This window comes from Periplaneta americana, chromosome 9 (genome assembly GCF_040183065.1).
Source record: "Periplaneta americana isolate PAMFEO1 chromosome 9, P.americana_PAMFEO1_priV1, whole genome shotgun sequence".
Taxonomy (NCBI): Eukaryota; Metazoa; Arthropoda; class Insecta; order Blattodea; family Blattidae; genus Periplaneta; species Periplaneta americana.
Window position 1 is genome coordinate 134,961,556 of NC_091125.1, and position 25,106 is coordinate 134,986,661.

At 34.0% G+C, this 25,106-nt stretch overlaps 1 protein-coding gene across 3 annotated transcripts in view; it reads right to left on the reverse strand.

Annotated features, from left to right (window-relative positions):
• Positions 1-692: 692 nt before the first annotated feature.
• Positions 693-25,106, reverse strand: part of Arl5 (ADP-ribosylation factor-like 5) — a 113,691-nt gene continuing 89,277 nt past the window's right edge. For all 3 annotated transcript variants that reach the window (XM_069835938.1, XM_069835937.1, XM_069835939.1), the window contains exon 5: positions 693-25,046. In XM_069835938.1, coding sequence (XP_069692039.1) covers positions 24,998-25,046 — 49 coding nt within the window. In that variant the 3' untranslated portion in view covers positions 693-24,997. The remainder of the gene's footprint in view (positions 25,047-25,106) is intronic.

The following is a 25,106-nucleotide window of genomic DNA, read 5'->3' on the forward strand; positions in this document are numbered from 1 at the left end:
AGGTGGGGTATGATGATAGAGACTGGATTAATCTTGCACAGGATAGGGACCGCTAGCGGGCTTATGTGAGGGCGGCAATGAACCTTCGGGTTCCTTAAAAGCCATTTGTAAGTAAGTAAGATATGGAAGTTTACACTGACGTCACTCATGGTACCATGGAAACATAAGTGTAAGATCAACTTCCTGTCTCGTGGTTTTCCAAGCAGTTCATCTCGTTCCATTTTATACCCAATTTTCCTCGAGGTTTTCCACAAAATAGACCTGGAAATGATGGATAAATGGGTTATGTATATTACACGAATATCACATAAAATACGCTACAGTGTTAAAGAAAGTGCATATTATATTTTATTAATCCTGCTATAGATTTTTCAGGCAATCGTTGAAATTTCCTTAATTTTCCTGCCAATTTTTTTCTTTCACATAATTATTTGTTCACTGATCTGTGAATTCATTCTTACATTTACTAAAAGTTTATTATTGTATATTCTTCTCAGTATTCCACATATTCAATTTCCTACTTACCCAGTACCGCAGTAAATCAAATTACAAAAATATCCCCGCTCATTACCAACACAAACTCAGGTATCAAAATATATTTCCCATCACTTTTAACAGTTAGCTTAACTTTTCAGCATGTTGCTGGCTGAACTCGGCCAGTTGGTTGAGGGTCACGGAATAAAAACCAACAATTTCCACGGGAAGATTGTTTCATTTATTGTACTACATGTCACTAATACAACACTTCCGCAAGCATAATCGCACACACGCACACACACACGCACTTTGGCACACACGTACACGAACTGTCCATCTGCTAAGCGATATCCTAACAATGGAATGTGCTGCATGCATACCCATAATGCATTTCGTTCAAAGAATACAAAATACAATTGCGTTAAAATCAAGTAAAGCTTCATATCATCTCAATTAAATTATTGTTGATGATGATGATGATGATGATGATGATGTACTGTTACATAAGAATGCCTATCAATGGTGTGATTGTTGTTCTGACATATTTTTACTTCTACAGAAATTCAAAGAAACTTTGATTATTAATGTTCTGAAGTATTCACAACATTGAAAAGAAAAAAATTTCTGGTGCAATTTTTATGAGGTAAAGGAGAAAAATTCATTGTGTTTAAGAACTATACCGCTACTTACTTCAGAGAAGAGAAAACTCACAAGTTTTGATGAATAGTTTTACACAGATGAATGCTGAAGTTGTAAGCAAAGCTCATTTTGTCCAATTACTAGGAATGTAACAGTATGTAAAAATAGTTTTGAAGCCCACATCATTAATATAATTCTAGTTTTTGATAATGCACATTTCTTGGTTTATTTCACTACATAAAAACACGTCGCCTTTGCTTTCAGAAGCCATTTTTGATTTCAATGAACTGTATAGCTTAACTTTTGACAAAAACATAATCCTTTATTGACACACTGCTTTATATTAACTTCATTAAGGTACCTCTGGCGTCCATATTTGTCTGCAAAGCACTACATGGGGCAGCCAATCACAAACTTCATACTTACAATTCAACAGATTCATGAAAAATTAAAAAAATATATATATATGATTTAATGACACTCGCAACTGCAGAGGTTATATCAGCGTCACCGCTGTGCCAGAATTTTGTCCCGCAGTTCTTTTACATACCAGTAAGTCTACTAACATGTGCCTGTCGCATTTAAACACCCTTAAATGCCATCGACCCAGGCCAGGATCGAACCCGCAACCTCGAGCACAGAAGGCCATGTTACCCACGCCAACCAAGATTCATGAATCTTCAACCTGATTAATGCTGATAAATTTCATTGATGAAGATGTGATGTCATCAATGTATACATGTTCCCTATCTGTGTTTGATGAGCAGCAAAGAATTTCATCAACGAGTTTAAAAATGGTTTCAGTGAGCTCCACAGAATATTCTGATAAATTTAAGAATGACTTGATGAAAATTATATGTTGACGAATTTACATTTCCAATTCTGATGAGTATGATGATTTTAAGAATGATTTCAATGAGCTCCACAGAATATTCTGATAAATTTAAGAATGACTTGATGAAAATTATATGTTGACGAATTTACATTTCCAATTCTGATGACTATGATGATTTTAAGAATGATTGCAATGAGCTCCACAGAATATTCTGATAAATTTAAGAATGACTTGATGAAAATTATATGTTGACGAATTTACATTTCCAATTCTGATGACTATGATGATTTTAAGAATGATTTCAATGAGCTCCACAGAATATTCTGATAAATTTAAGAATGACTTGATGAAAATTATATGTTGACGAATTTACATTCCCAATCTGATGAGTATGATGATTTTAAGAATGATTTCAATGAGCTCCACAGAATATTCTGATAAATTTAAGAATGACTTGATGAAAATTATATGTTGACGAATTTACATTTCCAATTCTGATGACTATGATGATTTTAAGAATGATTTCAATGAGCTCCACAGAATATTCTGATAAATTTAAGAATGACTTGATGAAAATTATATGTTGACAAATTTACATTTCCAATTCTGATGAGTATGATGATTTTAAGAATGATTTCAATGAGCTCCACAGAATATTCTGATAAATTTAAGAATGACTTGATGAAAATTATATGTTGACGAATTTACATTTCCAATTCTGATGACTATGATGATTTTAAGAATGATTTCAATGAGCTCCACAGAATATTCTGATAAATTTAAGAATGACATGATGAAAATTATATGTTGACGAATTTACATTTCCAATTCTGATGAGTATGATGATTTTAAGAATGATTGCAATGAGTTCCACAGAATATTCTGATAAATTTAAGAATGACTTGATGAAAATTATATGTTGACGAATTTACATTTCCAATTCTGATGAGTATGATGATTTTAAGAATGATTGCAATGAGCTCCACAGAATATTCTGATAAATTTAAGAATGACTTGATGAAAATTATATGTTGACGAATTTACATTTCCAATTCTGATGAGTATGATGATTTTAAGAATGATTGCAATGAGCTCCATAGAATATTCTGATAAATTTAAGAATGACTTGATGAAAATTATATGTTGACGAATTTACATTTCCAATTCTGATGACTATGATGATTTTAAGAATGATTGCAATGAGCTCCACAGAATATTCTGATAAATTTAAGAATGACTTGATGAAAATTATATGTTGACAAATTTACATTTCCAATTCTGATGAGTATGATGATTTTAAGAATGATTTCAATGAGCTCCACAGAATATTCTGATAAATTTAAGAATTTATATCCCATTCTGATGAGTATGATGGTTTTAACCCCTTACACACCAGTTTAATAGTCAAATAACTTTAGTTCTTTCTTTCTCAACTGACGTCACATATGGTCAAATCCAATTCTTGACCGTATGCCATATCTGTCCCAGTATGCAGTTTGAAATATTATATGCTTATATTATAAATTACATGAATATAAAACCGGTATGTGCCATATCTGTCCCAGAATGCGGTAAGGGATTAAGAATGGTTTCAATGAGCTCCAATAGATATTCTGATGAATTTAAGAACAACTTGATGAAAATGTGATGTCATCTATGAATTTGCAATCCCAGTCTAAAGAGTTTAATGAGCATTAATTTCATCAATGACTACAAGAACGATTTCAATGAGGTCCACAGAATATGCTGATGAATTTACACGTCCAAAGGGATGTTTTGTGAGCATTAACGAATTTAATTACTCATAATGAGTTCAAGAGCAGTTCCTGTGACTTCCAATGGATCTTCTGACAAATTTAAGAGCGACTTGATGAAAATGAGTTGTCATTCATGAAATCACCAAAAAATTAAAAAAGTGTCTGCAGACACTAGCAAACCCACTCGATTCAAGTGCTCAAAGATAATTTATAACTCCAGATTTTCAACCATTTTCTGTCAGTGTTTCTTTTGAGGAAGGTGGGATATGATGATAGAGACTGGATTAATCTTGCACAGGAAAAGGACCGATGGCGGGCTAACGTGAGGGCGGCAATGAATCTCAGAGTTCCTTAAAAGCCATAAGTAAGTTTCTTTACAATCACTGCATAGTGAAATTCTAAGAATAACATAAAGTCTGAAGCAAAATGGTCCACTTGACATTGGCAGCTATTGTGTGGCACAATTTGTATTCAATTTAACAATAATACTACTAAAATATTACTTTTTAAAGAATTTCATTCCAAATCTTTATAAAATAAGGCGAATATACATTTACTATACAATCAACATTTTTTCTTTCATGTTGTGATGATCCTGGTAAGAAAATTACGAATTACATACAGAACATTATTGAATAATAATCACTCAACAAAACGTAATAACAAGTAAAACTTATAAATACAAATTTTATAGCACACTGAGGCAAGTATCTATGAAGAAACCAATTTTTTTCGCATTTTCAGTGTTTAAGTTCCATACCATAATTTCGTGGTATAAGGCGGCAATGTCTTAGACTGCTATCAATACGAAATGAACGCTAATTCTCATGAAATCTCGACCAGTGTATAGAACTGGTGCCCTCCCAGCATCGTGATGAATTTGAGGAGCTAGAGCGAGTAGCGAAATATGGTTTAGTAAGCCAACAACAACAGCTTGGGGAAGGATCGTCATTCTGAACCTGTGCTACCTCCGTACTGGTTAGATGATCTTTCACTTCTACTGAAACATGTGAAAGTGAGGCCAACAATTTGTCTGGTTTGGCCTCCATGGGCTGTCGCACCACAGATATGTACATGTGCATGCAATAAAAAGTAGTACCAAGGCTCCTAAAACTTATAAAAAAATAATTTGCTCTAATATGTAAATGAATAAAATGTATATTCATAAAAACAAATTAATTATATTTCAACAAAACCAAACAATGTGTTGCAGCATCTAAAACACATTACGAGCAGCCACAACTCCATTCAGTAAAACACTTTACGTTGTAATTAGCTATTACAAATCCAGAGAGATTGCCATGATTGTACACAGAGAGTAATGTAAGAAAGAAATATTCTGAAAACATAATTGGGGACCAAAGAGAGATCAAAGTCATTATAAATTGAGAATACAAAGCGCTAGATAGCAGACAATACACAAAGAGCCAGTACATGATCAATACGTGTTTTCTGTTCATGCAGTTGCTTTCGAGTTCTCGGATATCAGGTGGGTTATATTGGAATAATCCTATTTGTCCTGTAATCCACATTATCGTCATTGCCATCATTCTGGTATAAAAATAATAATAAAAATAAAAATAATAGTAATAATAATAATAATAATAATAATAATAATAATACCACAAATATTGCGCTCTGCCAGCCACTGCATCAAAACCTATTAAAAAAAATGAAATGGATTTACATTTGACCAACTAATTCAGCTAACTACTTTAGGAAAGGGTATAAAATGTGCGAATAGTACAGTACATTGTAAGACTTACTTATGCCCAAGACTTTTTTTGTTGAATATTTTCATAATTTTCGCACCGCCACATGAAACTGAAATGGAAGTTAATTATTGTGCTGCAGGCTCCTTTGATTCTTTTAGTATACACAGCAATGAAATAAAAGTTAATTTTGTAATTCATTTCTTTGCATTTTGCAGAAAAATAATTAATGCAGAATGTTGCGAAAACGCAACACTAGGCAGATATGGGTTAAATATGCCCAGTGTAAGATTTAAAGGACAAGTCCAAGTTTCATATAATGTAACATAACGGCACGTTTAATAAGTAAACTATAATAGTATATTACAAGGATGGGAAGTGTTTTTTTACAAAATCGAAAGAAAGTTTGAAAAACGAGCAGAGCGGTTTTTCAATTTCCGAGATTTTGTAATGCACTTCACAAACGTGTATTGTACAATATTTTTTTTGCACGATCATATTTTTAAAACTACAAATATAATATATTTTGCATTGAAAATTATTCCAAAGCCTTCGCAAAACTGCACTGTAATGGTAACTCAGTAACAATAAGTACACTGTAATGGGTCTATTTCAGTATAATTTTATGTTAAGAAAAATGGTTTCCCTAGCAACAAGTTTCTGTGTGGGAATTCTAACTTTCAAGGCCTAACAACAATAGCTATAAATACAACAAAAAAAAAACACTATCGTGCAAGAAATAAGTATTATACAGTACATACAAAATTCCAAGAAAAATTTTAGGATTGTTCCATGTATGGAAAGTGTAAAAAAAAAAAAATGTTATATTAACATCGGTCTGGATGTACTTGGTTTTGGAGAAATTTAGAGAAGTAACACAGTAAACATAATTATCATTTAATTGTAATTTTAATTTAACTGACTGACAGCTTCAATATGTTGTGTGTACCAAAAAAGGTATTCCGCACAACAATGTTCGGATACAAAAATATTTCAACGCATCCATCGTCACCTTTGTAGAAAAAAAAAAAAAAAGGAGTTCTGAGCTCATTTTTTTGGTAGGTTATTTTATGACGCTTTATCAACATCTTAGTTTATTTAGCGTCTGAATGAAATGAAGGTGATAATGCCGGTCAAATGAGTCCGGGGTTCAGCACCGAAAGTTACCCAACATTTGTTCATATTGGGTTGAGGAAAAACCCCGGAAAAAAACCTCAACCAGGTAACTTGCCCCGACCGGGAATCGAACCCGGGCCACCTGATTTCGCGGCCAGACGCGCTAACCGTTACTCCACAGGTGTGGACTTCTGAGCTCATCCCAGCAGTCGTGGAAGATCAAGGCACATGACTTCCAAAGCAGGGCAAGACAGTCTGTTAATTCGTGGATGAGAATTCCGGATAGAACACATGAAGATTAGAATAGAGATTCAATGTTTCTCACATGAGTGTTGCGAGTACAACTGTTTTCATACCGCCTGCAGTGTGACAAGCCTTCTCACCACCAGATTATTCTTGAGTAAGAAAGGTTCCACAGATAGTTCTGCAGCAATATGGTAGCAATCCTGAATTTCTTGTTTTAGCGCTCTTTACAGAAGAGGCACAGTTTACAAAAAATGAGATCCAAAATTTCCATAATCAGAACATTTCGTCAGATGAGAATCCACAGCAATATTGTTGCATCGCGTCATCAACAGCTGTTCTCCATCGACATTTGGGCTGACTTGATTGATGATGTTTCATTAAGGCCACACGTATGTACACCACTCAAACTTTCAGGTTAAAGCTGCACAGCTTCCCTGGAAAACAATTTAATTCTTTACTCGAATCATCTACCACTAGAGCGCTGGTAGATACGCTCTTTGATGGTGTGCTGCCTCCCCTACATTTTAATATCAGTACTCAAACAAATCTGAACAACATTTTTCCTGGTTGCTGGCTAGGTAGGAGCAGACCGATCGCTTGGCCTCCATGCTCACCTAACTTAAATCCCCTAGATTTCTGTCTTTGAGGTCATTTCAAAACTATAGTTTAATCATCCGAGATGTAAACTGCAGAGAATCTCAATGACCAGACAGTGTAGCTTGCGAAAAAATTACACAAGATTCTGGGGATATTCAGATGTGTTCAATGTCCTAACACAGAGCCAAAGGTGGACATTTTGAACACTTAATATAACATGCTGTTGTCCACTGCTGTGGAGTAATGATTAGCATGTCTGACCATGAAACCAGCAGGTCCAGGTTCAAATTCTAGTTGGGACAAGTTACCGGGTTGAGTTTTTTTCCAGAGTTTTTCCTCAACTCATTAAGAGTAAATGCTGAATAACTTTCGGCAATGGACCTTAGATTCATTTCACTGGCATTATAATCTTCATTTCACTTAGATGCTAGGTAACCATCACAGTTGATAAAGCGTCGTAAAATAAATCAATTAAAGAACATGTTTTTATAGAGATGTCATGAAAATAAACCTTCATAACCCGAAAACCAATATAACAATTTTTCATGCTTTCCATATATGGAACAAAATCTTAAAATTTTGCCCAACATTTTTGGGAAACACTGTAAAATTCACACCCCCTCCCACTCTCCCAACAGTATGCTCAAATATATCACGAACTCCTTCTAATCATCAAGTCTCACAAATAACTTGCAATTAAGAAGTAAAATATTAAAAGAAATTAATAGTATACAGCAGGAACACTGTGGGGGGGGGGGGGGAATGTTTCCCAGTTTAAATCCTCTTAACCCCTTCTCTGATGGTGAAATGTCAATTTTTCTCTCAACATTTAAATAGGTTTTTTCCTTTGTCAGAAGAGAGCCAATTATGGAACCATAGGTTTATAAAATGAGACTTTACTGAGATATTTTACAGTCTGTTCGAAAGAAATCAAATGACCTGGAAATGTACAAAAACTTGCCCAGACATGTTCAAACATTTTTAACAAGAGTCGGAACAGGTCACATTGTCACACAATTGTACCTACACCGATTTCACTTTTCTGATACTCCTACTTGTCTGTGGTGCAATAATCAGGATGAAGATCTGGAACACATTCTTCTATACTGTCCATTCATAAACCACAAAAGAAGTAAATTAAAATCATCAGTACCAGTTGCAGAAGACACAGCCCTGCAGTATATATTGACTACACCCGAACTCTGGCTACTAGCAACAGGCATCTATAATGAACACCGATCAAAATACCCCTCATTTCTCATGAAAAACAAGAACTGAAAAGACTACAGTGGACTATAGTGGACTTCATGTTGTCAGAAAACAGCTGGATACCTGAAGAAGATTGATTTAAATAGGTTTAGAATCTTGTATACACGTTTAATGCATCAGCACATGTTGAGGTCTGTAGCTATGCAGTTATAGTCACACAATGATATGTCCGGCCAACATATCGTGCTAAAGATAGCCAGTTCGAATCTCAGCCACTGCAGTCAATTGAAGTCTGTGGTAAAGGATGGGTAGGGCTCTTGAAAACAATCGATGTTAAGGCATGCAGGAATGCTGATGGGGTTTCAGTTGACTACAGCAACAAACATTTTTTTTTTCCTTTAAAAAATGGCAATAAAATATTTCTTTCCGTTTTTTCAGAATTCAAATGCCCTCAGTTTCTCATAAAATTAAAGAATATACTGGGTACTCTGATTTACTAAAGCATTATATGACATAATATTATCAGATCCGTATTATTATCACGTTCATAGCAGTGATAGAAAGTGGTGCACAAATGCCGACTGAACTTAGACTAGAGATGGCAATACATTGAGCTTATTCATATGTGGTCTGAGGAAGCCTTTCAAAAACAACAGCCAGCCTATAAGGAAGATAACATCTGGAAGCCTAAGTGAATACTGCACTAGATGAGTGAGATCGTAATTTAAAGACTGGCTTCTATTACGATAATTTTATTAAATTATCATGTTGGCTACTCCACAAAAATGTATTATATTTTTAGTGACTAAAGTAGCACGTATGGATGAATCCAGAAATTCATATAGTGTGTTAGTTGGGAGGCCAGAGGGGAAAAAGACTTTTGGGAGACTGAGATGTATAATACTGAAATGGATGATTGTAGAGACTGGATTAATCTTGCTCAGGATAAGGACCAATGGCGGGCTTATGTGAGGGCAGCAATGAACCCCTGGGTTCCTTAAAAGCCATTTGTAAGTAAAGTGGTCATAGAGCATCATCGTCGTGCATTTTGATTTCCTCTATCACTCTCATTTCAACTATTATCACCAAACTATAATCTCATTGTTTCTGAACAGCATGTATACGTATATTAAATAATTACAATTTACAAAATTTATTTAAAAAAATGCATGTGATTTCTGGAAAGCATCCGTACTTTCTGTTCAAGATCCAACATCTGGCTGTAGTGGTAAGAGAGAAGATGCAAAATGAGGGAATAAAAAAGAGAAGGAGAAGGAAGCCAAGCAAGGAGATAAGAAGGGAGATGAGAAAAAAAAAAAGAGGATAAAATGATATAGAGGAGAACAATACATGAGAGTTCATCAGTGATGTATTATTTGTCCACTATTTTTTAACTTGTTTTTAGACAACGTTAGCCGAGAATGGAGGAAGCATGTAAGGATTTCAAATATTAACGATTATATTAATTAAAATAATTTTGTAAGTAATCTTCATTCATGCTGATAAGGTCATTACTTCAGGCAATGAATGTGTACTGCAGAAAGGACTGTTTGAAAACTAGAAGGTTATAGAAGAATATATTTTGGAAACACATGAAAACAAAACCAAGGTTGTGTCTAGGGTTACCAACCCTCACGTATTTTGCGGGATCTCCCGTATTTAACCCTAATTTTTAACAGGAACAAAGTCTCTCGACACATTTCTCCAATCGTGACACCATATTCAGAACACCTCGTTCATAAAACTCCATTTCCTTTGAATTATTGATAAAGTCTGGAAAAAATGCATGATAAAATGATTAAATACTATCAATAATGAATCAATTTCCAAAGAGTAAAGAATGAAGATACTGTATAATATCTAATATGGTAGTGTCATTTTTATTTCAATACAACCCAATAGGAGATGCCAGGCAATATCGACGACGATGTTGAATATAGATTGGACAGGGTCTTGAAAAAAATGAATGAGGGATTTTAAAAATAATTTTATAGAAATGAGCAAAAAATTGTATTTTTCCAAGTCTTTTGACATTCCAGGACAAATGTAACTCGACACAGGACACATCATTAAAATCCAGAACAATCCTGGAACATCCAGGACATCTGGCTACCCTGTATAACAGTCAATTTCTAACATGCATGTTTAGTGTTAAAAGACTACTTTTAGGAATGGCTGTCTACAAAGAATGTTTACAAACAAACCCTCTAACAAACAGAACATAGGCCGACACAAAAAAGTTGGAAAGACTAGTTGTAAAGGAGTTGCAACAGGGTGAAAAACTTACTGTTTGAAGAAGAAGAAGAAGAAGAAGAAGAAGAAGAAGAAGAAGGAGGAGGAGAAGAAGAAGGAAGAGTAGGAGGAGGAGAAGGAGAAGAAGATAAAATAAGGGAAGTGTGAAAAGAGGACAAAATGGGAAAAAGAAAGATGAGAAGAAAAGCAAGGGAAAGAGTAGGAAATAGCCGAGAAAGAAAATGAAAAGATAGAAGATTAGTAAAGGAGGTACAAAATATATCTAAAAAGAAAAATGAGAAGGAAACGAAAAGGAAAAAGGGAGAGAATAAAGAAAAAGAAAAGATTAAATGAAAGCGCATTGATATGGATTAAGAAGAGACGAGATAGCTTAAGGAGAGAGGATTGTAATTTTAAAACTTTTCCTATTTGGTGTAAAATATTAATTTTTTGTATGTAGAGAACTCATAGCTGTAGCAACTCAACCAAATATAAATATTTTGAAAAAAATTATTTGGGGGCCCAAATTTGAAAAAAAAATATATACCCAATGCAGGAGTTTACTAAAACCGATATATCTAAAAAAAAAGATAAAGGTATCCCCGTAACATGCCATGAAGGTACTTGGGGGGCATGGAGGTAGAGCCCATGCTTTCCATGACCTCGGCACTAGAATGAGGTGGTGTGGTCAGCACCACGCTCTGACCGCCTTTTACTGACTGGAAGGTCCGGGGTTCGATCCCAGGTAGTGACAGGATTTTTTCTCGTTGCCAAACTTGCAGAACGGCCCCAAGGTTCACTCAGACTCCTATAAAATTGAGTACCGGGTCTTTCCCGGGGATAAAAGGCGGTCAGAACGTGGTGCCGACTACACCACCTCATTCTAGTGCCGAGGTCATGGAAAGCATGGGGCTCTACCTCCATGCCCCCCAAGTGCCTTCATGGCATGTTACGGGGATACCTTTACCTTTACCGATATATCTAAACCATTTTTAAATATAGATTCAAACAATTTTTTGCAATGTACTTGCAAAAGCATGCTCTACAATCTGTCTGTAACAGAATTTTGATATTAGTCCCTACGTTTGTAAAATAAACAATTAAAATTTAATAACACTTTTCTTATTTCCTTTTTCGAAAACAAACGGGCATATTTTAAAAATGAAATCTATTAACAAAATTCTGTTACAGAGAAAAGTTTCGTAATAATCTAAAGAATGTGTGTTCTAAATTTCATGCATGTATCCTTAATAGTTCAGAAATTATATCCATTTTTATCTGGCAATGTAGCAAAAAAATGAAGTTACTGGATACAACGATAAAGGGGTCGTGTGATTTAAAAATCCACAGTGCAGGAAGTTTAAAAATGGCTTCTCAACATCTGATAAAGGCACGAATACTCATAAAATGTCATGCAATGCATTCCACACATATCAAAGAGTATTTTAAAGAATTTTTTTTTTTTTTTAATTTAATTTATCGGAAAGAACAATGAAAGGAGACGTGTGATTTAAAAATCCATAGCGCAGGAAGTTTAAAAATGGCGTCTCAACATCTGCTAAGGACACAAATACCCACAAAATGTTATGCAATGCATTCCACACATATCACAGAGTATTCTAAAGAATTTTTTTTTAATTTACTCATTTTTCACCAAAAAATATCGTCCTCTCCCCTTAACTGATACACAGCCATCACCTAGAAGGGCAAAGACCTCATTACGAGCAAAGGAAAGATACCTTTTTCTCTTCGCTTTAACTTCCAGAATGTCTCTGAAGCTTCAATGAGTGTATTAGTAAGTAGCAAGGAACAAAGTGACCACTGGATCGTGATGCTAGGCATTCATTTCCTATAACCAAAGATAAGAAAATCCTAGGAGCTCCATTTCCATATTCCTTTAGTGCATTCAATGCCTGTACAGGCAAGTTAAGAGACAGACTAAAACATAACACAACAAAGTCCGTATTCTTTAAAGAAGCATTTAACACACAACAGAAATTAACAATCTCTGGTGTCTGACGGCGTCTATATTCTCTATGGACAGTACATCATCACATTTGCTTAAAGATCTGAAAACTGCTTGTGTTGCAATGGGTACACATGCTGATACCAAACTCTTTTTGCAGTACACACAATCCCAGCTGTTCCCTCAGTAGGAAACTCTGTAACATATTCCAACAACATACAATAAGATCTCAATATATAGTTGAACAAATTTTTGGACATTGTTTCATGCAAATTCTTACAAGTGATTCTCACCAACTTCGTCTCAAAATCTATATCAATGTTCTATGGCTCTTTCACAACATCTTATCAATTCTTATTCACACCATATTAAACCATATTCGCAGCATGTCCCAGACTTACTAACAGCATATGGAAATTTCATTCACAATTTGTCCAAATCTCTTTCATAAAATAATCAAGTCTTTAATTTACAATGTGTTCAAGTCTCGTTCACAATTTCTCTTTTTTTTTTCTCTCTCATTCATAATGTGGAAAAATCCCGTTCACAATGTGGCCAAATCTCGTTTATCATACGATTAAATCTGGATCACAATGTATTCCAAGTCTCGTTCACAAGATGTCTATCTCTCGCAATTTAGTGACAATCTCGCTGTTACCAAATATCGTTCACAATGTGACCAAATCTCGCTCACAGTGAACAAATATCATTCACAATGTGATCAAATCTCGTTCATATTGTGACCAAATCTTGTTCATATTGTGATCAAATCTCGTTCACTATATGACCAAATCTTGCTCACTTTATGATCAAATCTCGCTCACAGTGAACAAATATCATTCACAATGTGATCAAATCTCGTTCATATTGTGACCAAATCTTGTTCAATTGTGATCAAATCTCGTTCACTATATGACCAAATCTCGCTCACTTTATGATCAAATCTCGCTCACAGTGAACAAATATCATTCACAATGTGATCAAATCTCGTTCATATTGTGACCAAATCTTTTTCATATTGTGATCAAATCTCGTTCACTATATGACCAAATCTCGCTCACAGTGAACAAATATCATTCACAATGTGATCAAATCTCGTTCATATTGTGACCAAATCTTGTTCATATTGTGATCAAATCTCGTTCACTATATGACCAAATCTCGCTCACTTTATGATCAAATCTCGCTCACAGTGAACAAATATCATTCACAATGTGATCAAATCTCGTTCATATTGTGACCAAATCTTGTTCATATTGTGATCAAATCTCATTCACTACATGACCAAATCTCGCTCACTTTATGATCAAATCTCGATGTGACCAAATATTATTCACAATGTGATCAAATCTCGTTCATATTGTGACCAAATCTTGTTCATATTGTGACCAAATCTCGTTCACTATATGACCAAATCTCGCTCACTTTATGATCAAATCTCGCTCACAGTGAACAAATGTTGTACACAATTTTTCCAAGTTCCCATTGATAATATTAATCAAAGTTTCATTGACAATCTGTGCAAGTTTCGTTTACAAAATGTCAAGTAGCATTCACAGCGTGTCCAAGTTTTGTCCACATTATGTTCAAACCTCCTTGATAGCAAGAGTATGCAGAAGCTGATAAACGGAAACGATATGAGGTACAAGAGAGCACTTTCAAAGTTCACTGAATTTTTCTTTCTTTGCACAAGTCTGATATGATGTTGCACTTCAGTACTGTTTACCACATATAATATAACCTCTTGCCCACAGACAAGCTATTATAAAAACAAGAATTCTATTACCGACTTTAAACACAGTTACAACAGGATATCTGGAAGCATGCACCATTCAATACTGGCTAGCTGTAATGATTATTAGAAGTAGTGATGCAATCCTGCACCATTTCAAGTTTTTAACATCATTCGCTATTAAAAATATATATATACAGATCATGAATGCCTGTAGAAGTATTCCATTATTTACTGCATAACAAAGAATCTCTATCAGTTAACAAAAAAAATGTAGGTTGTTTTAAAGATTCAAACAAACTGCTGGACTTTGAAACACGGATTCCTAATGCTCTAAATTTGGGAAGCGAAAAGATTATTTTGTGTCCAGCTTGTGATACAATAGCATAAATTACGAGCAATTCATGAATAAAAACATTAACGAGTTCCAAAAAATAGTATTTTGATATAGAATAATATTATTTTAATAAAAATGCATGCACCTCAAGAAAATATGTAAGAATATAAAATGTATTAATGAATGGTGCAAGAATCACCATTCCATGAGGGCGAGTCGAATGAAACCTGGCTTACACACATTTCTCAATGGCAATGTAATCTAAAAAATAAAGCACAGTGTGGCATTGTGAATATGCGTATGTCAGTTTTTATTGGCAATAGGCAGGAAGCTCATATATTCTGCTGTAATTGATAACAAAGGCATACCCTGCTGCTGCAATGGAAGTAGTCAATTTTTCAACTGTGGAAGGCGACTACAATGGCAAAGATTTGCTACTGAATGGGGACAATAGGCAGAGAAGTTAACAGTGTAAGAATGGAGTTAAACACGAACCATCTTGAAGGATGACTGGGCATGGTGCCACAATCTTGAGCCAGAAACCAAGCATACCAGCATAAATAATGGGAGCATCCTCTATATCACCCTCTATCCCCCTGTAAAGTTCAAGGTGTAACAGTGTAAAAAGATTGGAGTTAGACTGATCCATCATGAAGGATGATAAAATATGCTAACACAATTTTGAGCCAGAAACTAAGCACGCCAGCATACAATGAAAGCACACCTAGATGCCATCCCAATAAAGATCAAGACGCAACCAACAGCAAAGTGATGTGCACCATATTCTTTAACAACTGCGTACGTAAGTGGAGTTCCTGGGACATGGTCGGACAATCAGTTTCAACAGATAATGTGAGACAATGAAGTTGCGCCATGTTATCAAGAACAAGCATCCAGGTGTCCTCACTAATGACATAATTCTCTGTTAGGCCCGTAACACACTTGAAGAGTTTTCGCTAGCGAGAAATGTGTTGCGAGAAAGAGGCGAAGAGCTTCCTCCACACACTTGGCGAGTTCTCGCTATCACAGATCACACCTCGCTATGATAATCTATGCACTGCCTTCATGCAGAAAGCATTTTTCTGATTATAGTAATCACTTGTTGGGGGAAATATTATAGGTTATGTATTTACGTATATTGTCGTACTTAAATATATAACCTGTAAGTATATTGTCGTACTTTACAAATTATGAACGAACGCTATGTTGAATCTGAGTATTCAGATGATGAGGAAATGGAGCTACATGATCATATTTTGTTAATGAAAAGAAAAAGTAGGCCTAAAATTAAAGCCAGAAATATCTGAAAATTACATTGTATCTTACGAAAATAAGGGCGAGTTTTGGACACTGGTTTCGATACATTTAGGCGTTATTTCAGGTTGAATGGACCTCAGTTTTTTGCTATTCATGATATGATAGAGTATTCTTTGCTATGTTCTGATTAAAATATTATGTTCACTTTAAGACATATAAATACATTATTTCGCATGTTTAATTAATACTATTAAATCTCATCAAAATAAAATATAACCCTACTTATTTTCAGATAATCTGTTATTTGTCTCCAGATTTCTTCTTTAAGTTTCGTGTTTTTATAGTTTTCATCCCGTGTATCATATAAATAGGCCTACGCGTGACATCGTACAAGTTCAATAAGTTTCTGACTGCAATTATCAGTCATCTTTCCTCATTTTCAAATAAAAACAATACAATTCATCGCCACCTGTGATATATTTTTCTACATTCAATCATCGTAAAGAGAATAAATGTCAAACACCTTTGATAAATGTGTCAAGAAAATTCGCTGAGCTACCGATTCCAGTGAGAAACTCGCGCAAGGATTTTGCCTCGAATGAGAATCTCATCCAGTGTGTGGACGTCCATTTGAATCCATGTTATCAATCTTTGAATTTTCTCGCAACACATTTCTTGCTAGTGAAAACTCTTCAAGTGTGTTACAGGCCTTATGTACACTCATATCATGATGGATATATTGATAACATTTCGATAAATGATGCTTCAAAACACTGAACACAATCCACATCAGTCACCATATGATTTTTCATGTTTTAGAACTCTGAAGAGAGCATTGAAAGGCCAGAAATCCAAACATGATACTGAAGTGAAGAAAGTCGTCAAACACTACTTCAAGCACAACACAATCATTTAAAAAAAATAGAAATGATCGTCTTGGTGTCACAATGCAATCAATGTCTAAATAGCTCTAAATTTTGTTTATATTCACGGCTATCTGTGTTAAAAGTTGTTTGTGCCAGCGGGTTTCATTAGACTCTTCTTTATAGTACAAGTAGTTATAAAGGTATTATGTACACGTTTAAAATTATACATTACACAATCAAAAATAAATACAGAGAAAAACAGAAGCTGTTAAAAGTCGGTAATAAGAACAAACATACAATATACAATGCACAAAATTAATTTCTTATACAGTTTAGATAACAAAATGAGACTCAAATATAAATATATTTTGTGTATCACAATGTTGTGGGAGATTTTGGTTTGTTTGCATATATTCTATATTAGTGTAACTTCATTAGTACATCTTTGAATATAAGATGAAAGCTGCACAAAAATAATACCAATAAATTATTATTGTTCCTGCAAATACTTAAAATCATAGCATGTTTATTCTCTCTACAGATAACAAGACAAATATATAAAATCTGACGAAGTTCTAAGACTGCTGATTATGTCACATAAGTAAAAACAAAAAACTATGTGCAACTCTTGCAACTTAGAATAGATATAAGAAGGAAACTAGTTGCGGGAAAGTCTATAAAAAAAAAAACAGACTTTTTAAAGCATCTTAAATTGCGCCAGACAGATTTTAGTCCATTAAAAATTGGTAAAATGGATTATCTGTTTTTCTTTTTTTCGATTAACTGTTCAGTATGTCTCATCCAATAAAACAGGTAATCGAGGTTCTACTGTATTATAAGACATAGTGAAATATAAATTGGTAAAAATAGTAAAACATCACAACAAAGAACATTGTTTTAATTCATGTTGAATCTTTCGTACACTACTTTTAACACTTGAATATAAATAATTGATTAAATGGCGATCTTACTCGTGTTAATTATGTAACCATGCGCGGCGTACAGCTGTTTCGGTGCTATTCGACACCATCCTCAGAGCCTACTAGATCTCGACACTATCTCAACTTCGCTGCCTGTTGTGTGGGTGCGTTCGTGTGATGAAGAGTTGTGTCAAATAGTGTGTGTTCTGAAATTGATCTGTGTGTTGAGAATTTGACTGGGGTGTGTTTTAGTGTGTCTGTATATTTCATATTGTTCTAGTGTGTTGAGTTTTTGGTTTTTGGGTTGTATGTGTAGGATTTCCATGTCTGTATTTATGTTATTGTATGTGTGGTTAGCATTAGTTATGTGTTCGGCATATGTAGATGTATTGTGTCCTCTGTTATTGCTTTAATGTGTTCTTTGTATCGAGTTTGGAATGATCTGCCTGCCTGTCCAATGTAGAAATTGTCGCAACTATTGCATGTGAGTTTGTATACGCCTGTGTGGTTGTATTTATTTGTTTGTGTGTTGAGATGTCTTTGTAGTGTGTTTTCTGTTCTGTATGCTATGTTATATTTCTGTTTTCTGAATGAGGATGCGATCTTGTGTGTGTTTTTGTTTTCGTATGTTAGTATGATGTATTTCTTGTGTTTGTGTTGTTTTTTGTGTGTTTTTGTGTTTGTTGAGTTTTTGTTTTGTCTTCCTTACGATGTTGTCTATTATGTTTGGGTTGTAACCATTTTCTTGTGCTATGTGCTATGTATTTCAGAGCACACACACTATTTGACACAACTCTTCATCACACGAACGCACCCACACAACAGGCAGCGAAGTTGAGATAGTGCCGAGATCTAGTAGGCTCTGAGGATGGTGTCAAATAACATCGAAACAGCTGTAAACCGCACATGCTTACATAATTAACACGAGTAAGACCGCCATTTAATCAATTATTTGTTTTAATTCCTGGAACTTTGTCACTTGTTGTATATTGAAGATGTTACTGTACACAGACTACACTAACCATTTCATTCAATTCTAATATTCCGTATTTATAGTGAAATAATGCGACACAAAATCTGAACAATTACATGCATATATAAGTGGATGGTAATATACTGCAAATATATCTCAAAGAAAAAGTAAACTTTCTGCTTAAAATTAATATGCCGGTGCTCTAGCTTGTGGTAATTCCTAAAAATTCTTGCTAATACAATGTTATGTTTTCTCAGTGAATCCAATTTCCTTTATTCAATTAGGAATAGAACTGGGAATACATTTACTTAAAATCTTGAGCAGTAAGTATATATAAAACAGTCATGTTTTTAAGTTCATCTCGATTCTATGAATAACACAATTTGAAGCAACAAATCAATCTTTGGATTAAAAACAAAAGGTACTACCATGTTTTGCTTGATTTCCTAAAATTTAGATTGTTTCAAGAAAGGTAAAAGTATATTTTTATAATAAATAACCACTCCTGCCTTCCTATATGCACATGGAATACTGACTCTGAAGAAACTGGATGAAAATAAAGTGAACCTTTTGTAATTTAAGGAAAAACGATATAAAAAAAACCAAGATCCAAAGACATCAGAATGTGAGAGAACTCAATAATAACCACATATATCAGGAGTTCAATATTCAGTGAGGTTATTTAAAGCGCTGTCAAATATTTGGTATTTGTTGCAACCAACATTGCCTATACCTGAAGTGTTGAGATTCTATCTCATCGGGCAAAATCAGCATTGCAGTTTACTTTCAGAAGTTGTACTAAGTCATATTGCTGTTTATATTCGGATTTACTGTCTCATAAGCAGAGACTGGAACTTTGGCAGAATGCCTTTTTAAATGTGTTAAATTTATCTTCATTTTGAAAGTAAATCTGTACGAATTATACCTTTGTGATTGAAACATAACAGTTTTATGTTGCCCTTTTCTGCCTTTTTTAATATAAATGCCTAATTTACAAAATAAATGCTTTTTTTTTTTTGCTTTTATTTGATTATTTATCTATTATTTATTAATTTATTATTAAAATTGCCTACAGGTATATTTTAATTTATTTCTATACAATGAAAGGACTTCATTGAATGTATATTATTGTCTTTCAGTCAGTTCATATTCTTTTTGCTACAATGAGTGCTGCCGTGCAAAAATGTATAACAGTAAGCATTTTAATTATTGCTTGTGTTTATATGACAAGGCAACAATGAGTGTGGGTCTAACATTATTTTTTTAATGGTTATTTTTCTTTCAGTTTTCACTGCAATGTTGTTGCAATTTCATATCGCAACTTATCAGTACAACCGAACACAAAAATGCACTTTCCAAGGCTACTGGGAAGAAGATTTCTTTGCTTCCAATAGCAATTGCAACATCGAGTCGAAAATCTCAATTTGCATTTGACTTATGTAAAGCTTTTCTTGCTGCCGAAATCCCTTCGTGGAAAGTGCAAGTTTGTGGGTCTAGTGCAAGGTTTTTGTAATTGCCTTTTATTACATATTTGAGCTATTTATAATGCCTTTTTGCCTGCCTATTTTAACTATTTATGATGCCTTTTTGTCTGCCTATTTTAATGATTCATAATGCCTAAACTTCCGGTCTCTGCTCATAAGCTTATCTAATCGTAATAAGGTCAAGCTAGAAATACACTACTAAACAATGAGTTTATTTTTTGATGATTTGTACGTTAAACCAGGATCTGTAAGAGACTACAAAATATTAGAAGTTTAGACAAATTGGATATATTGATTAAAAAAACTCGCTGAGAGAAAACTTGACAAGATTGATGACAAATTATGAAATCTGCATAAAAAAGTCACACATAATCTGACACAACAAAGGAATTAAAAAATAATGTAAGGCCAGAATTTGTAAAAACTTTCACAGTCGAAATGCAGAGTGTGCCAGCCAGCAAGCAAGAAGGGCTGACACAAGAATAACAATTACATAACTTTCACCAGGACTCTAAATTAGCTCTTAGTAGTGCAAAGATTAAAATGACTCTGACTATCTATCTTTGGTCGGCGGGAAAACACACATAAGTAAAAAAAAGTCGATTTTTCTGTTGTTCCTGATCACGTAAGTCTAGTATTTTTTCTAATTTTTGAAATAATAAAATTTCTTGTATTTTTAATTGAAAAGGGTCATACTTCAACCAACATACATGAATTTCATTATTATACTTATATTAAAATAAAATAATTAAAAAGAAAGTCTCTCTTGAAAAATTTTTTTTTTTTTTTACTTATGTACCTTTTCCCACCGACCAAAGCTATGATATCAGAGTCCTGAAAGACATAAACAAACACTTGAATTTCTACTGAGATATATTAACAATTTAGAACGCGACTTCTCTTCTGACTATGTATTGAAAACTGTTTGTGGGGACAGATTTGCTTGAAGCAGCCAACAGATCACATAATATGTTTGATGACAGAATAGTCATTTCAGCAATAAAATTTTTACAAAATTCTATAAACACTTGAAACAATATCCCAATTAATGTAACCTGAACAGAATTAATATAACAAAAAGTAAATAGTATTTTGGCAAAAAAGAAAAGATTATCTACTTTCATTAATAATTCTTGCAGTATGATGTACCCAATTATTATGCTTTCATTTATTTTATCAAGAATGTGTGTGATTACCAGAATTTTGTATACTTCTTTCACTATCAAACAAAATATATCTAGCTGTTTTAATAAATCCCATTTAAATTTTGTTTTATCTCGAAAATTCATGTATTTCAAAAGTGTTTGTGGCTTCACAGAATGCGTCAAATCATAACAAATTATTAAATCATATTCACCAAGATTCTTTTTCAGAGAGAAATGGAAAGTTTGCTGTATTTCGTATGCTTAAAATATTTTGTGGTTTCATTTTTAAACCAAAAACACGAACATGATTTCTTTTTTATTTGAATATTGAAAATATTCCAGTAACTCTTCAATATATACTTTATCTTCCTATCTTTACTTTCACTAGAAATACATGTAAATCATGATAAAATACTTGTAGCCTGCTACAATGTAATAATCTTTTGTTTTCCTACAGTAGATTTATTGCTTTATCAGTCAAATTCTCAACTTCTTTAGAGTCTTTCACTTAATCCAAGCAACGTAACCTGAGAAGATAGGAGCAGGGAGAGGATATTAAATATTGGATGCTTCTGTTTGAAAATAAAAAAGAAAAATCCTCTCAAAATGAAACCTCATTATATCCATTTAGAAAACTTTGCTCTTTCCAATACAGAATTAAAAAACAAGTTTGCCAACATTCGAGTTATAGTCTGACACACTTTTTTTTTGAGTTCCGAGCACTTCGCAACTATGTCATTGGTTCTTTTTCACTAGTCTTTCTTTAAACAATGCCTTTTTTTTTTTTTTTTTCAATTTATAACCACGTGCCTTTGATTCCGAACATAATAATATTAATTTAATATCACTAATAATTTTAATTTTCATATTATACAGTGTCGGTGGCTAATAAAAGACAATAAAAATGACAGTTCTACAAATTCAGAAACCAGTTGATCACTTTGTCATGTATCACACCGCAGTGCTGCTAATTAAAAAACGGGTGAATCTACCAAAAAACGAAAATATAATGAATCATATTTGGATTTACGCATACAGGCATTAAAATTGCTCTGGACACTACTTTAAAAAAGAGATTTAGCGAACTTACGGTCACCAAATTCTGATGTAGCCTACCTCATGAATATTGGGAAATTTCTAAATGTGCAGTGGCGAAACTCCTCCCATTTCCAACAACATATCTGTGCGAAGTAGGATTTTCACGATATGCAGCAATAAAATCAAAATTCCATCATCACCTGGATGTCACATCAGATATGAGAATGCAACTTTCTTTCATCTCACCAACTTGAAAGAAATTTGTGAGATGAGAAAATACCATTCTTCACATTAGCAATTTTAAGGTAATTTTTTTATAATTATGCATGAAAAAGTTTATAAATACTACCACATGTTTATGAATTCTGAGGTCATGGCTATGCATGGTAATTAATGTAGTTGTAGACATATTGTCGATGTAAAATACGTACAGAATATAAACAAGGATGCATATTAAAATTATAGTTATATTAATTTGAGGATCCGTGAATCTTTTTTAAAACCGAAAGGGATCTGCGATCAAAAAAATCTGGGAACCACTGCTATAGTATAATGGGATCCAATGTTTGGGGCGAAGTAGTACCAACCTTATTTCAAATAATGCGCGCACCCCAGTTTTTTTTCGCTAAATTCCGGAAAAAATTTGAGCGGAGTATTTGCGTATATACAGTATTTCATTTACAGCAAGATAGTGTTAATAGTTAATTACGAAAATCATATTCGTCATCTAGCAGCCATTATTCCCATAACGTGTGGTTCAAACACATCACTGAATCTTCCCACATGCGAGGTCATTGGACATTCACAGTAGCAAAATGTTGAAACAATACTTTCTGAAGATACATCTAGGTCAGGGTTGTAATTGGTACAGTAGTTGCAAAAAAAAAAAAAAACCGAACCGACGGAATAATTGAAGTCCCCAAAGTGGGCCACTGCACATGACACGCTCGCATCCACAAGATAGTGAGTAATCTATTGAAATTGTTGTAGTTTCGACTGCTGACGTAGCCCATTTCGAAAGCCATTATAAAATAAGCTGGTAAAATTTATGTTCTGGGAATAATAAGTTAATTAAGTAGTAAAATATCGCTGCAATCGAAAAGTATTGGGAATAAATTTGAATAAGGAACAGAAAAAAAGTTTCCTTCCCCAGCAGGATTCGAACCACGAAAGTCTTAGTTACCAGTCTAGGTTAGTCGGAATATCGTCGAGGTATACCAGCTAATCCAAGGAAATGTTGTGGGAAGAATGTTATATTTACTCCGGCTGCTCCACCTTCATTAAATTTATTAGGTGAAATTAGATTATTAAATAGTTTGGTTGGCTGGTCATGATTAACTATATATACTTTAATATTTTTGTCTTTTTTTTAGAGCTGCTTATCGTGCTCTGGAGTGAACAAGGCTCTGAAATCAGCTACAAGGGTTCGGTCTGGTTTTTTTGCCACTACTGTACATATTTAACAACTATGAATCTGATCCGATTCAAAATCACTTTCAACTTCGACTTCACAGTTCTGTGTGGTGTCACGTAATGAGGTTTCACTTTAATACTTTAATTAAGGCTAAGAACTGTGACAAAAAAATCACTTCATCGTGTTAGCATCCTCTCTCCAGCGCTCCCATAATATTTCTCTTGTAAATACAACTAATGTACTAAGGAAGTTCCACTGACATTAGTATTAGTTCATTTGCTAATAAAATTTGTTTTACACTACAATGTAAAGTGTACCAACCTAACAAAGTACTTAAATAATAAACATGTTATATATTGAGCTACATTAATAAGCTCTCAAGGTGTGTGGAGGGGGGGAATGCAATGTACAGTCTTCATTCACCGTTGTCATGTAGATTCCATGTTCTACAGATGTATTCGGGTTGTATTGAACCAACAGAAACACCTGTAATGTAATGACCCAGGACTTTAAAGCACCACGGAATTGGTGCCTGTAACAATAGAAGGGAATAATGCAATAAAATAACACAACTTTGCGTAATCTGGACTTAGTTTCAACTGTGCTGCCATGATGGCAGACTGGGAAGCATAATGTCCAGGAGCAGCAGTCGAAGAATCTATTGTAGCAAACGACACTATGTTAAAGGCCGGATTACGATGCCATTTTCACTGAAAGCAGCAAGTAGTTCATTCTTCAAAGATTGGAACACAGTCTTTCTGAAGAAGTTCGATATTTTAAATTAAGTTTTCAACACAGTTTTCTTTGACACAACTCACAGTGTTCACGTCCACCTGTCAAATTGTGATGTTAAGTTATGAATATCATCTTGATATTTCGTATCCATAATAGAGATTTTTAAAAGACAGAGAAAAAAAAAAAGGATCCACATAAAAAGTTAACAGAGATGCAGAAACGTCCTGCATCTTACAACCTCTATTGACTTTCTTGCGTCATCACAACACGGCATGAAAAGAAAAAAAATTCACTAGAAGAAATCTTGATGTCACTTTTTCTTCAGCTGACTACAAATCCATTCCAAACCCTGGTACAAGCTGGAACAGAACACAAAGGTACAATAAAACTTACAGTCAAATTTCTGTATTCAGTGTGTG